Source organism: Mchenga conophoros, linkage group LG19 (genome assembly GCF_057382185.1).
Source record: "Mchenga conophoros isolate Kocher_MC1m ecotype Shallow Benthic linkage group LG19, M_conophoros_male_GT1.1, whole genome shotgun sequence".
NCBI classification, from domain to species: domain Eukaryota; kingdom Metazoa; phylum Chordata; class Actinopteri; order Cichliformes; family Cichlidae; genus Mchenga; species Mchenga conophoros.
In genome coordinates this window covers 8,305,843-8,321,243 of record NC_140544.1, presented here as the reverse complement: position 1 = coordinate 8,321,243, position 15,401 = coordinate 8,305,843, and the positions used below count along the sequence as shown (strand labels likewise).

Here is a 15,401-nt window from a genome sequence, read left to right as displayed (position 1 = left end):
GATGATTTTACAGCAGTACAATTATTGCATCTCTACAGTTTAAAAATTTAATAAGCTTTCTCCCTGCACAGTACTTTCTTTTTACTTAATTATTATAGCACTAGGAATAAATAATAAGGGAGGGATTCTGGATCAGCACCACGAGGGAAACTTGTGGCCATAGTATATACAGTATTGTGAAGAAGGTCTAAAATGTCACTGTATGTACGTGCGTGTGTGTGTTTATAGATTTTTCAAATTATTACTCATGATATAACATTGTCCAGACATGGCTGGTAAGGACATGAGGAGGAAACAGTAGGAGCTGTGTGAGGCTAAAGGCAGTGGGTCCCTCAGCAGCTGGATTACAAAGAGCACAGGTAACAATATCACATGTACCAGTTGTTGGAGATGTATTCCAGTATATAAATAATACTAAGCACAACTGGAATGTTTTGCTTCTATAACATTTTTCTGTCATCATTTTATTATAGATTAAGTGCAAAAGTTGTTGTGGATAACTAAATAATAGTTTATTGCAATAACAAACTGTGCCTTGTTCTCAGATGGACAGCAAGAGGAGAGTGATGGATGAGATGAGGAGATGAAGGAGGAAGAGAGGCAAAGAGTGATTCACAGGCAGAGCCGAGTTTATTTCTCACAGTTTTTTGTTGCCTTATGGTTTCAAGCACCGTCAACAATCTTTGCATTTTGTTATTATCTCATAACACTTGTTTAATCAGCTACCATCTCGCCTATGGAGTTTTTAATGTCTACAGTCTCAGATCAACACAGCCCTGGCCTTCAGCAATATCAGCAGCAGGAGCAGCAGAAACCCCTCAACAGCAACATTGTACCCTATCAGGTAAAACATAGGCTACGTTTGCTTTGCCTTGTCGCCACCTCACAACAGTGATATAGTATGAGGCGATCCCATATTAGATTCTTGATGAATGTGTGTTGTTGTTATTCAGCCTGGTTCAATGTGCCCCTCTTGAAATTCGAACCTTTAAACATCTTTGCACGGCCCTGCTGTGTGATACAGACTGTGGTGCTCTAACCTCCTTATCTGCAGACTTAAACATGGTATTATTTTAATAAAAAACACGATTAAAAAGCCGACTAAAGGGCACTTTACTGTGCTTTTCATAATGATTTCAAGTGTACTCAGAGCAGAGGTCTTTTACCCGAACTTGACTGCTGTGCCACAGTTCAGCTAAGATAAAAAAAAAACCCACTTTACTGATGTTTACTGAGGATTATTGAGCATTTCATTTATTCCTTGCGAAGGCTGCCAGTCACTACAACAGAGATACGTGGCTGCATCTGTGCGTAGCAGATAGTTAAGGGAAAAACTTTGCCGTTTTTTCCGCTGCTTGGAAATGAAAGACGAGATCTGAGAGTTAAGTAAAAAGTCAAATTAAGCACAAACAAACAAACAAACATCTCCTCACACCCATATATGGCTTAACTTTAATGGTTCACTATATATAGCATAGGCGAGCCCCTAAATGGCTGGGAGTGAACATCCTTTACCAGATAAGGAAACCAGAATCTCACATGGAATGTACTTGCAGTTAAAGCTATTGCATACCCTACCTAGATGGTGGGAGGAACCGAAGAATATCTAAACATGCAGTTCAAGGCAAGGTTTACAAATTTAAGTACAATAATGGCAACATTTAACAATTCACTCCAACACTGCCAATCAGCAAATATCAACTGTCAGAAATTGACTTACTGTTTCTCATCTTCTGAGAGAGTATCATGGGTGTTGGATGCACTGTGAAAATTTATCAGTGTTTCTGAAACTGTTCCATGAGCCAGCTGGAAAGAAATGCCAACCACAAATCAGCAAAAAAGTTGAAACATTTAGCATTCCTGAGATGTTCATCTGTCACTGTTATCTTGGTCTTCTGGGTTGCTGTAACCATGATGATGATAATCTGTGAGGTGAAATTAAAAAGGCCAGTCTTCCTTTTAACTATAAACTAAAAGAGAGAAAAACTAAAGAGATGCCAGTTATGTTCAGTTCTGTCTGCAACCCTAAACATGTATTATCAGTCTTCCATCTTTAAAAACCTGTACAAAAAAATTGTCCGGTCCTTATATTGATGGTTAAGTTAGTATTATTAGAGTTGCAAAGTACAAAGTCAAAGCAAGTGGAAAAAAACATGTGTTTTTCTTGGCTACGGTCAGTGGGCTAGCCAGTAATGATTTCCTCCCTACAAAGCTGTGGACAAACCACATTTACTCAGGGCTTTCTTGATGTAATAGTCTTCTCCTTCCTGCCAACCACTGTGTCTGTGCGGATCGTGTTCGCTCTGTGTTGTAGCGTCCTGATGACACCCAGTTTATGCTCCAGTGGATGATGAGACTCAAACCTTAAATACTAATCCATATGGGTAGGTTTACGGAAATCTCACAGTCTAAGAAGGCTTGGTGGTGTTCCAGGGTAGGATAACAAAGCCCTCTTTTCCACTTCTTTCATGTACAAGTTGGCCACGATGGGTGAAACTGGGGAGCCCAAGGCTCTGCCTGTAGAACTGACCCTTGAATGTGAAATAGGTGGAATGAAGACACAGTTCCTGTCACAATCTGGTAGTAGGAACTCAGAGCGGTAGGTGTCTCCAAAAAACATTTTATTTACAGCACCAGTGCACGATATATACAGTGAAGGGGAATCCAAACTCCAGGGGAAGGTCTCTCACACTCGCTCACGTCTTCTTGCCCAAACTCACACACGTTCACACGACTCAGGGTCACAGGTACGGGGAGGAAAGTCTGTCGCAGAAGAGAGGGAAGTCACACACAAATCACGAATCACAGGTTCACAAGAGCTGGGAGAAACACTAACGTCTGTAGTACAATCATCCAGCGACGAGAGGATCTGTGTTCCAGCCTCAAATAGTGCTCCTGGGTGATGACCGCTGATTGTTGACAGGTGTGTGGGCCAAGGGCGGGAGCCCACAGTGAGCTCCGCCCAGGCAGAGAAAGAGAGAGAGAGAAAACCAAACAACACATGTAGCCTTGTGGGGCCGGCCGGGCAGGCACGGAGACCATGACAGTTCGAAAAGCAAACACACTTGGTCGATGCTGAGAGTGGTCCTGTTGCTGAGGTTGGGGTCATCCTGTAATCTCTTACAAACTACCTCCAACGCTTCTGTGACCACTGAACGCTTCTGCTCAGGTGGTTCCTGTAATCCGCCATCTTGCGTGCTGTTTGCTCATACTGACGTACAAGCTTTAGGCAGTCCTTGCCAAAGTGGTTTAAAACCTCTTGATGCATGCTCAATCATCCAGGTAAGTAAATCCCCAAAAGTCGATTCTGTTCATTTACATACATTACATTTGCATGATGACTGAAACTAGCACCACTGAAGGGACAATGGGCTGGGAGGTCAGTTCCTTCATCATGATTATGCAAATTCTCATGACCATTGATCAGCAACCATTGATCAAATCCCACTGATCATTGGCCATGAATACCATTGACAGAGAGTTGAGGAATGGCTGCAATCACAGTATTGTAAGATGGTGAAAGATGTACTCTTAGGCCCTCGTGAGAATTTGCCTTGAGGGCATCTTCTTTCTTACTTCAAAACAGGTTCTGTACTTTTAATTTGTCAAGGCAGGTTAGTTTGAGTGACCTTTTTTCTTTTGTTGTATGTTCTGTTTGCTTAAGAGGAAATTCCTTCTTGCATTCTCTCAGTCTGCCCCAGGGCAGCTGTGGCTACAACTGTAGCTGCCTCCACCAGTGTGTGAATGTGAGATTGAATGAATAGTGGAATTGTAAAGCGCTTTGAGGGCCCCGAAAAGCGCTATATAAATGCAATCCATTATTATTATTATTATTATTATTATTATTATTATTAAGAGCAGTGGGTTGGGTGATCTCAACTATGTGTAACGTGACTGTGAAATATGAAGATTTACAGGTTGAACAAACATACACTGGCCTACAAATGTTTCCTCCTGTGACAAATGTCAATGCACTGTATGAAAATATATACTATATAAATATATGGAAATGTCGCATGATTTGAGAATGAAGTTACAAAAATGTCTGATAACCTTTGTTGCTCACTTTTACCCATCATTTTGAAATAAAATATCATTGTAGAGGATGAAGATGTTTTATCTAATCCAAAGACTGATATGATGCTTCTGTTGTCTTCACAAATTTAATGTGACAAATAAAAACACGTGCAAAGTCCAGACCTTAACTTGACTGTGGTGGAACCTTAAAAGATGTGTGAGTCATCGGGACCACGAGACAAAAACTGCATCCTGTAACTCAACCAGGGTTGCTCTCATGGTCACTAATACAGCAAGTCATTTGGTAAAGGTTAGAAAATAGGGGAAAAAAAACTTTAGTGCTTAGTGGCTGGGACTAGTTTGGGGCACCAACAAAGGGATAGTTTAGTGCAAACTATAATTTCTCCCCATCAGTTTTAACCAATCAGATAAACACAAATTCTCATATAAAACTTTGGGTCAACCAAGAACTGTACAGGGAGTGCAGAATCATTAGACAAATGAGTATTTTGTCCACATCATCCTCTTCATGCATGTTGTCTTACTCCAAGCTGTATAGGCTCGAAAGCCTACTACCAATTAAGCATATTAGGTGATGTGCATCTCTGTAATGAGAAGGGGTGTGGTCTAATGACATCAACACCCTATATCAGGTGTGCATAATTATTAGGCAACGTCCTTTCCTTTGGCAAAATGGGTCAAAAGAAGGACTTGACAGGCTCAGAAAAGTCAAAAAATAGTGAGATATCTTGCAGAGGGATGCAGCAGTCTCAAAATTGCAAAGCTTCTGAAGCGTGATCATCGAATAATCAAGCGTTTCATTCAAAATAGTCAACAGGGTCGCAAGAAGCGTGTGGAAAAACCAAGGCGCAAAATAACTGCCCACGAACTGAGAAAAGTCAAGCGTGCAGCTGCCAAGATGCCACTTGCCACCAGTTTGGCCATATTTCAGAGCTGCAACATCATTGGAGTGCCCAAAAGCACAAGGTGTGCAATACTCAGAGACATGGCCAAGGTAAGAAAGGCTGAAAGACGACCACCACTGAACAAGACACACAAGCTGAAACGTCAAGACTGGGCCAAGAAATATCTCAAGACTGGTTTTTCTAAGGTTTTATGGACTGATGAAATGAGAGTGAGTCTTGATGGGCCAGATGGATGGGCCCGTGGCTGGATTGGTAAAGGGCAGAGAGCTCCAGTCCGACTCAGACGCCAGCAAGGTGGAGGTGGAGTACTGGTTTGGGCTGGTATCATCAAAGATGAGCTTGTGGGGCCTTTTCAGGTTGAGGATGGAGTCAAGCTCAACTCCCAGTCCTACTGGCAGTTTCTGGAAGACACCTTCTTCAAGCAGTGGTACAGGAAGAAGTCTGCATCCTTCAAGAAAAACATGATTTTCATGCAGGACAATGCTCCATCACACGCGTCCAAGTACTCCACAGCGTGGCTGGCAAGAAAGGGTATAAAAGAAGAAAAACTAATGACATGGCCTCATTGTTCACCTGATCTGAACCCCATTGAGAACCTGTGGTCCATCATCAAATGTGAGATTTACAAGGAGGGAAAACAGTACACCTCTCTGAACAGTGTCTGGGAGGCTGTGGTTGCTGCTGCACGCAATGTTGACGGTGAACAGGGCCCTGTGCTTCGTACGTCGCTTACTACATCCAAGATCAAATGACACATCCAAGATCAAATCATCGCGCTAACTCTGAGCTCGCTATTCCGGTTCCCCGAACACACCTGTTGTTGACGATTAGTTAAGCTGGATGAAGTAATGTGAGATCACTGGGTGTCGTAAAAGGGGCTACGCATCGATAGTAGAAACATTGATCGGCAACCCTTTGATTGGTCGGCGAAAATGTCGAAGGAGCGCGCTCGGTATTTTTCGGCAGCAGAGCAAGAACTCTTGAGTGAGGGATTTCAGGAGTTTCAGAGTTTAATTAAAACGCAAGGGAACACTGCAAAGGCTGCAAAAGCAAGGAGAGAGGGCTGGCAGAAAGTTGCTGACAAATCAAACTCGTAAGTAATTCAATAATAACAATAATAATGGAGTGGATTTATATAGCGCTTTTCAAGGCACCCAAAGCGCTTTACAATTCCACTATTCATTCACTCTCACATTCACACACTGGTGGAGGCAGCTACGGTTGTAGCCACAGCTGCCCTGGGGCAGACTGACAGAAGCCAGGCTGCCATATCGCGCCATCGGCCCCTCTGGCCAACACCAGTAGGCGGTAGGGTAGATTTATCATATCACACCATATTATCCAATATTATATTACATTATATTATATTATAATATGTTATATTATATCCCCTTTCACATTAGAGCCACAACAGGACCCACTAGAACATGGGAACAAGTAAAAGTGAAATATAAGAATATTCCACAGAATGGTAATATTTATCACTTATATTGCTTTTCGTCTCTTGGAAAGAGACCCTGAAATAATCTGTTTGTTTGTTCATAACAGCAACCAAGAAAAGGGCAGAGCAAAAAAAAGACAGGTGGTGGTCCTGCACCCCCTCGTCAACAAGTTGGTTAAGTAAATAATACCCTCACGGGAATATCGATATCTCTCTATGAGCACACTGTCGCGCTGAGCTAAAGGATCCTGTCTGTCCCGCAATATACGCTGAATTCTGAGGACTCTCCTTATCAATCTTGCACCTTCCGCAATGGGCTGCTCGCGTAAACGGACAGGACATGACTGCGACAGACTTCCCAAATCCACCTTCGCTTTTATAGCCGTGGTCTCTCATCTTGATTACACGAAGTAATTTACAATTACTACTCTGAAATATGAATTACATCTGTAATAATCACATACATGTAATAGAATGTTAATAGTACATTTCCCTTTTTTAGGATATGACCTGTATGTATCTGTGTGAAATCAATAAAAGAATCAAGTGCTGCATTATCTTTAGTTACATTGATGTTATTTATTTATGGTGAAACAGTGGTGGAATATCGCTGTTGCTTTCGTATGAATGACGCGGACATACCTGCGTGGCCGCGATCTAATCCTGTTTACATAAAGTAAACCTGCTCCCCAGCAGGTTTACGCTTACGGCTCTGTTGCTATGACAGCAAGTCCCGGATGGGCTTCGGGGAACCGAACGATCCAGGATCACGCGAAATCGTCAACAATCTCATCCAGCTAACTCACTTAGCGCGGTACGAAGAACAGGCCCCAGATCAAAACACTGACAGAATCCATGGATGGCAGGCTTTTGAGTGTCCTTGCAAAGAAAGGTGGCTATATTGGTCGCTGATTTGTTTTTGTTTTGTTTTTGAATGTCAGAAATGTATATTTGTGAATGTGGAGATGTTATATTGGTTTCACTGGTAAAAATAAATAATTGAAATGGGTATATATTTGTTTTTTGTTAAGTTGCCTAATAATTATGCACAGTAATAGTCACCTGCACACACATATCCCCCTAAAATAGCTAAAACTAAAAACAAACTACAAACTACTTCCAAAAACATTCAGCTTTGATATTAATGAGTTTTTTGGGTTCATTGAGAACATGGTTGTTGTTCAATAATAAAATTATTCCTCAGAAATACAACTTGCCTAATAATTCTGCACTCCCTGTACATGCCTGTGTTATTTTTTTAAGGTACATCCCTGTGCTCCTCCTCCTCTGTTCATATTTGGTAAATGGGAGAGGTAGTTCTTGGAAATAAAGTAAATAACATACATCAGGTTTGTTCAGTTGAGCTCTTGGTGTCATTTGAATGTTATCTTTGAAAGCACAGACATGGAATGGGAAGAAATATGTGAGTCTATTTTTTTTATAACAGTGTTATCCCATTATACAGTGGATATGAATTATTATTATTATTATTATTGTAAATAATTTATTTGACATCTTTTTGTATTTCGTTAACAGGCAAGACGGTCCTTGTGTCTGCAGGTACGCCATGACATTAACCACAGCATAATTTTGAAATGAAAATCTTTAATATATGTTTTTTGGGGTTTTTTTAGGAGCTGGTGGAACTGTGATTCTGACTCCTGCCATTCTGGCTTCACTGGGGTTCACTTCAGCTGGAATAGCAGCAGGCTCCATCGCTGCCAAACTGATGTCATATTTAGCAATCGCTAGTGGAGGTGGAGTTGTAGCAGGAGGTCTCATAGCAACCTTGCAGTCCTGGGGTAAACTGAATAATTTACTATATATTATCTCTCTCTCTCTCTCTAAAAGCTTTGCTCATGTTGAATAAGCTAATAGAGCTAATAGTGTCTAACATGATTTCACTGTAGGTGCAGCAGGTATGTCATGGGCTGCCACTGCATTATTTGGCGGTGTTGGTGGAGCAGCGGCTTGGGTGCTCTCAACTGTGTGTAACGTGACTGTGGTTTATGAAGATTAACACGTAAAAAAACACAAACTGACCTACAAATGTTTTCTCCTGTGACAAATTTTAATCGCCTGGATGAAACGTTATTCTTATGTGTGAATGTCGAACACTGAGATTAAAGCATATTTTGAGAATTAAGTTACAAAAATGGTTCATAAAAATTTCATTCAGATTTTATCCATCATTAAAAACAAAAACAAAAAAAAACTGATATGGTGCCTTTATTCTCTTCATTAATTCAATGTGAAAATTAAAAGTCATGCAAAAATAAGTGTTTCCTTGCTTTTATTGTAAACAACTTAATGTAAAGCACAGTAACAATACCATATGTTTCTATAGTCCATAAATCTATCACTCTTACAGAGCCACAACTCTGACGGGAGACTATGTAGGACAGGGGTGTCAAACTCCAGTCCTTGAGGGCCGGTGTCCTGAAACTTTTCCATGTGTCCCTGATGCAACACACCTGAATATAACTGACTGTATGCTCAAGTAAATTTGACTAAAATTGACTTACTGTTTCCCCAACCTCTGAGAGTATCATAGGTGTTGGCTGGACGTAGTGAAAATCTATCAGCATTTTGGAAACTGTTACACAAGACAGCTGAAAGAAAATGCCACAAACAAATCAACAAAACAGATGTTCAGTAATCTTTCATTGTTATCTTGGTCTCCTGGTGATGATGATAATCTGTGAGGTGACATTAAAATGGCCAGTCTTCATTTTAACTGTAAACTGAAAGAGAGAGAAAAACTAAAGAGATGCCAGTTATGTTCAGTTCTCACTGCACCCTTAAACCTGCCTTATCAGTATTCCATCTTTAAAGCTGTTTCGTCCTTGTATTGATGGCTAATAGTACAATTAGTTGCAATAATGCTTTAATACAATATTATAACTGAGATCACCTAAAGTTTAAAACTTTGTATTGTTGTAATAATTAGTTTAAAGTAAGACAATGAGGTAATAAACATTGCAAATGTTTAAATGATTTTTATTGAAGCTAATATAATTTTCTAAAGTGTTTGCAAAAACTGGTGGGAAAAAACTTTAGCAGAATAACAAGACTTCCAGTTGTGCCTAATAAATAGATATCACTTCAGTCCTGCTGATATCATAGTGTACTGTATTATTATCATCATAAGAACGCATAGCATACATTTTCACTGCTATACAGATGACACCCAACTTTATCTATCCATGAAGCCAGATAACACACATAAACATAAAGGCCTGGATGGCCTCTAATTTTCTGCTTTTAAATTTAGCTTTAGGCAGTCCTTGCCAAAGTGGGTTAAAACCTCTTGATGCATGCTCAATCATTCAGGTAAGTAAATCCCCAAAAGTTGGTTGTGTTCATCTGGACGTAGCGTTTTGTGGGAGAAACGTTTCATCACTCATCCAAGTAACTTCTTCAGTCTCAGCTGACTGCAGGTTTCCCCAATCTTATAAACAGTACATTTGCATGATGACTGAAACTAGCACCACTGAAGGAACAATGGGCTGAGAGGTCAGTTCCTTCATCATGATTATGCAAATTCTCATGGCCATTGATCAACAACCATTGATCAAAGCCCACTGATCATTGGCCATGAATACCATTGACAGAGAGTTGGGGAATGGCTGTAATCACAGTATTGTAAGATGGTGAAAGATGTACTCTTAGGCCCTCGTAGGAATTTGCCTTTAGGGCCTTTTCTTTCTTACTTCAAAACAAGTTCTGTACTTTTAATTATTAAGGCAGGTTAGTTTGAGTGACCTGTTTTTTCTTTTGTTGTATGTTCTGTTTGCTTAAGAGGAAATTCCTTCTTGCATTCTGTCAGTCTGCCCCAGCACAGCTGTGGCTACAACTGTGGCTTGCCTCCACCAGTGTGTGAATGTGAGAGTGAATGAATAGTGGAATTGTAAAGCGCTTTGAGGGCCCCAAAAAGCGCTATATAAATGCAATCCATTATTATTATTATTATTAAGAGCAGTGGGTTGGGTGATCTCAACTATGTGTAACGTGACTGTGAAATATGAAGATTAAACCATTGAATAACGTATACTGGCCTACAAATGTTTCCTCCTGTGACAAATCTCAATATCCTGAATGAAAATGTATTCTTATATGTAAATGTCAAAGACTGAGATTAAATCATGATTTGAGAATTACAAAAATGTTTGATAACCTTTGTTGCTGATTTTTACTCATGATTTTGAAATAAAATATAATTGTAGAGGATAAAGATGTTTTATCTGGTCCAATGACTGCATGCTCCTGTTGTCTTTACAAATTTAATGTGAAAATAAAAACACATGCAAATTAAAGTCCAGAGCTTAACCTGACTGAAATGCTGTGGTGTGTGGGTCATCGGGACTGCGTGAGACAAAAACAGTATCCTGTAACTCAGCCAGGGTTGCTCTCATGGTCAGTAAGACAACACGTTATTTGGTAAAGGTTAGAAAATAGGGAAAAATCGTTAGTGCTGAGAGGCTGGGACTAGTTTGGGGCACTAATGAAGGGATAGTTTAGTGCAAACTATAATTTCTCCCCATCAGTTTTAACCAGTTACACCAGTATACACATTCACATATAAAACTTTGTATACTGCTGAGCCAGGTTACTCTCTCTTGGGAAAACTGGCTGCAGGTAACTGCCTGTGGTTTTCTGAACAAAAGAGATCTGTCAGTGTTCCTGGGTCATTGTCCCAGTGTTTTTCAGTTTTGGACTTTGTCACTGTTTCCTGTTTTATTATGTTAGCTCCGACCTGTGTGCGTTATCTTTTGTTCCACTTCCTGTGTTATTACTTAGATTTAGTTCAGCTGTGTGTATCACCTTGTTCTTATCACCATTACCCAGTTTAATTTAAACCCTCTGTTTCTCTCAGTTTATTGTCATTGTTGATTCTGCATGTGTGTTTCTGGTTCAGTTCAGCACATGAGCCTGACAGGACTCATGTACATGCTCATCTTTAATCATTAAATGCCTTATAAATCATTCAATGCCTTACAGATACTGAAGGACCCGTCCCATCCTGGCAACAAACTGTTCCAACTTCTGCAATCTGGTAGAAGGTTCCTCATCTTCCGGGCAAGGACAGAGAGACTCAAGAGGAGCTTCTATCCCCAAGCCATCCGTGCCCTAAACACACACACCCGCCCTCTCACATCATCTATAATTGACTGAGACAGGACTCTTCCAGACACTAAACCAAGGCACAATGTACATTTCAATTCCTTTAATTTTAAATATGTTTATATTGTCTATCCTGTAAAATAGTCAGATGTCTATTCATATTAATGTACAGAATTCACCTGCTTGCTGCTGCTAATGCATATTCACCCAATGTAAATACCACACACACACACACACACACACACATATATATGTATATACATATACACATATACACACATATACACATACTTGTATAACTATGCATGTGACAAATAAAGAACCTTGAACCTTGAACCCTTGAACAAATACATTTATCAAAAGAAGAAATGTTTTGGCTTTGAGTTCTCAAGGTGAATAAATAAACACGCTAACAGTTGCTGTAATCATGATGATGATAATCTGTGAGGTGACATTAAAAGCTGACCAGCAGCTGTTGGTTGTCCCAAAATCTAGGCTAAAACGTAGAGGAGAACGAGCCTTTTCGATTATGGCCCCCAAACTTTGGAATATGCTGCCTTTAAATATTAGACAGGCATCTTCGTTTCCTGTTTTTAAGTCGCTTTTGAAAACACCTTTTTTCGATAGCATCTAGACTGGTGTGAGTTGATATGTTCATTATGTATATTATTATGCTTCAATGTGAGTGTCAGTGGTTTTATCTTGTGTTTTACCCTTTTGTTTCTGTACAAAATATCACTTTCTGATTTGGATTTTTTGGATAAAATGGCTTCCTTTTAACTGTAAACTAAAAGAGAGATAAACTAAACACATAACACATGGCAGTTATGTTCATTTCTGACTGCACTCTTAAACCTGCCTCATCAGTCGTCCATCTGTAAGAACTTGTGTTGTCCTTGTTATATATAAGTTTAACAGTACAGTTAGTATTACAAACGGCTAAAAAAAAAACAATATTATTGCTGAGATCACCTGGAATTTAAATCTTTTTATTAATGTAATACTTAAGCCTTTCATGCATGAATTATGACAACTTCAATCAGGATTTTTTTCTTAAGTATTTTTATTCGTCTTTAGGCATAAAAAGATGGGTAAAGCAAATATATGAGTTCTTCATGATTTTCAGCTGATGAAACTCGCCAGCCATCCCACTGCTGCTCCAGCACCAGCTACAGCAGCACCAGCAGTAGCTGACAGACCAGCTGCACCTGCAGCACCATGACACAAAGAAGCTGAGAAATACTTATACTTTGTGCCTATATAACTTCAGTCCTGCTGATATCACAGTGTACTGAATCATTATCATCGTCATTATTCACAGTTATCGTTATCATTAATGATACAATTGATGATGTCATTGTTATATTTATTATCATAATGATACAATATAGTGTCATTATCTAATCTAAAATTGTGATATTTTCATGAAAATTGTCTTTTTGCATGTTGTTGCAAGTTAAAATCCGAATAAAACGTCTAATTATTTATTTACCGGCTGACTGCAAAGCAGCCACCACACTTCCAGCTGCCACTCCTCCTCCGTTAGCAACTGCAGCAGACGACATCATGCCTGCAGCGTAGGAGCCTGCAGCTATTCCTGCTGAGGTGAAACCAGCAGCTCCCAGAAGAGCAGGAGCAGCGACTACGGCACCTACTGCAGGAAGAAGACATGGATCAGACATGGATCGGGCTTTGATTCAAATGAGTTAAAATTGAATAAAGTGCTTACCTGCTCCTGCAGCACTGCACACAGCTGTCACTACAACACAACATAAGAACACACATTAACATTCCATAATTTTTTTAAATCAAAGACGATCCATGCACAGCAACTCAAATGACTCACCGGGGTCCATGTCTTTATCTGCTCTGCGTCTGCTCTGAAATGGGCTGATTTTTATAGCAAGAAAGGTTTCCTTTCCTCGGAAACAAAACTTTATGTTCAGAGCTGAAAAAAAAGAGGGCGACAGAGAGCCACACAAACTGGAGAGTCATTTCTCTTTACTTTTTGTGTTTCTTATCTTTGCTTATATTGGTAAATGCCGTGGTGTTAGTAGGATTTATGAAGTGGTCACATGTATAAAATAAAGAAACCAGTGTCTTTGTGGCTGTAGCTTCTGAAAGAAATGTTCTTTATAGCATAAAATAAAATAAATAATTTTTGATTTCGTTCATGAGAAATTTGCATCAGATTAAACGCCAGTGTGTCATTCACAACAGTTTAAATGTCGGAAATTAGTTTTTGGCAGACCATCAATTTATAACCAGATGGTAATATGTCACTTTGTTAGCAGTGCATAATAATGCACTGATAAAACAAAATCCAAACAATTTGTGCTTACAAGTAGAATTTGTATCATGTGCGACACTCGAGTGTGTCCGACTTTGTGTTTTCACTTCAAGCTTTGGTGATCGCTTTATTTCTATAGCAAGTATAACAAGTATGTCAGCCCTGGGACTCAGTTACTCAGCAACTGTTGTTGTGATTTAGCGCTGTATAAATAAAATTAAAATGAATTGAATCATTATTCACAGTTATTGTTATCATTAATTAGATCATTGATTATGTCATTGTTATATGTACTATTATAATGATAGAGCATAGTGTCATTATCTAATCTAAGATTATGATGTTTTCATGAACTTTTTCTTTGTTACAAGTTAAAATCCTAATGAAACATCTAAGTATTAACTTACCTGCTGACTGCAAAACAGCCACCACACGTCCAGCTGCCACTGCTCCTGTCACGGTTTGCTGGGGCAAGCCGTGTGGAATATGAAATAGGACCCAAAATGCGGCAGCTCTGGTGCAGATGAGTGTTTATTTACAGGGGTGTGAGTACAAACAGCGGTGGCGACAAAACATGAAACCGGAAACCTAAACTGGGTAAACTAATAAGACAAACCAGAATGAGGATGCAGGGAGGTCCGGAGAAATACATGCAGGGAGAGCGAGGGGAAACAACACAGACGAACCAGCGATTACCAAGACAGAAAATACAACTTAAATACAATCAGAGAACACAGGGAGATTACACACAGGTGGGAGACACAGCTGGGAGTGATTAACATGACGAGACCAGGGAGGCAAACTGAAAACACTCACATAAGACGCAGACCTTCACAATAAAACAGGAACACACGGGGGGGAACAGGGTAAACACCAATTAGAGAACAGAACCAAAATCGCGAAGAGAAAACACAAAACGCTGGGTCAAAAGGACCCAGGATCATGACAGCTCCTCTGTCCTGCGTCTGCTCTGAAATGGGCTGATTTTTATAGCAAGCAAGGTTTCCTTTCCTCAGTAACAAAACCTTATGTTCAGAGCTGAACAACCGAGGGCGACAGAGAGCAACACAAACTGTATCTGTATTTTTGTGTTTCGTTTATGAAGGGGTTACGTGTATAAATAAAGAAACCAGTATCATTGTGGCTGTAGCTTCTGACAGGAAAGTTCTATATAGCATAAAATAAAATAAAATAAAACAAAAAATGCGTTGATTTCAATCATGAGAGATTTGCATGATTAAAAGCAACGACGTCATTACCCATAGTTTAAATGAGTTGTAATCAGTTTTTTAGCAGACCCTCTATTTATAACCAGATGGCAAAATATCACTTTCTTATCAGTATAATAATGCAGTGAGAAAATAAATCCAAATAATTTATGCTTACAAGTAGAATTTGTATCATGTGCGACACTCAGTGTGTCTGACTTCACTTCAAGCTTTGGTGATCGCTTTATTTCTGCCAGTTATAGAAACCAAATATGTCAGCTTTGGTACTCAATTATATAAAAATAATGATACATGTATTAGTATTTTCAGATAACATAAATAGAATAATAAAATATAAACAAAATAATAAAAATAACCAGAACACAACTTTAAAA

The 15,401-nt window shown here is 39.5% G+C and overlaps 1 protein-coding gene and 1 long non-coding RNA gene across 2 annotated transcripts; one reads left to right on the top strand and one right to left on the bottom strand.

The window, feature by feature from the left end:
* The first annotated feature begins 7,695 nt into the window (after positions 1-7,695).
* Positions 7,696-8,722, top strand: LOC146551624 (interferon alpha-inducible protein 27-like protein 1). The gene is made up of 4 exons (XM_085256663.1): positions 7,696-7,807; positions 7,921-7,944; positions 8,019-8,186; positions 8,295-8,722. The coding sequence occupies exons 1-4, from the start codon at positions 7,789-7,791 to the stop codon at positions 8,402-8,404; spliced, it is 321 nt and encodes a 106-aa protein (XP_085112789.1). The 5' UTR covers positions 7,696-7,788; the 3' UTR covers positions 8,405-8,722.
* Positions 8,723-12,544: 3,822 nt separating this feature from the next.
* LOC146551623 (uncharacterized) lies at positions 12,545-14,713 on the bottom strand. Its single transcript, XR_014889890.1, has 5 exons — positions 14,206-14,713; positions 13,355-13,456; positions 13,238-13,267; positions 13,001-13,162; positions 12,545-12,716 (listed from the first exon to the last, which is right to left on the bottom strand). It is a non-coding gene; the product is annotated as an uncharacterized LOC146551623 (long non-coding RNA).
* Between the last annotated feature and the right edge of the window lie 688 nt (positions 14,714-15,401).

What these genes read in the sequence shown, in the direction of transcription:
- LOC146551624 (XM_085256663.1), top strand. An exon ending in GACGGTCCTTGTGTCTGCAG is followed by an intron (nt 7,945 to 8,018) that starts GTACGCCATGAC and finishes GGGTTTTTTTAG; the next exon opens with GAGCTGGTGGAACTGTGATT. An exon ending in AGCAACCTTGCAGTCCTGGG is followed by an intron (nt 8,187 to 8,294) that starts GTAAACTGAATA and finishes ATTTCACTGTAG; the next exon opens with GTGCAGCAGGTATGTCATGG.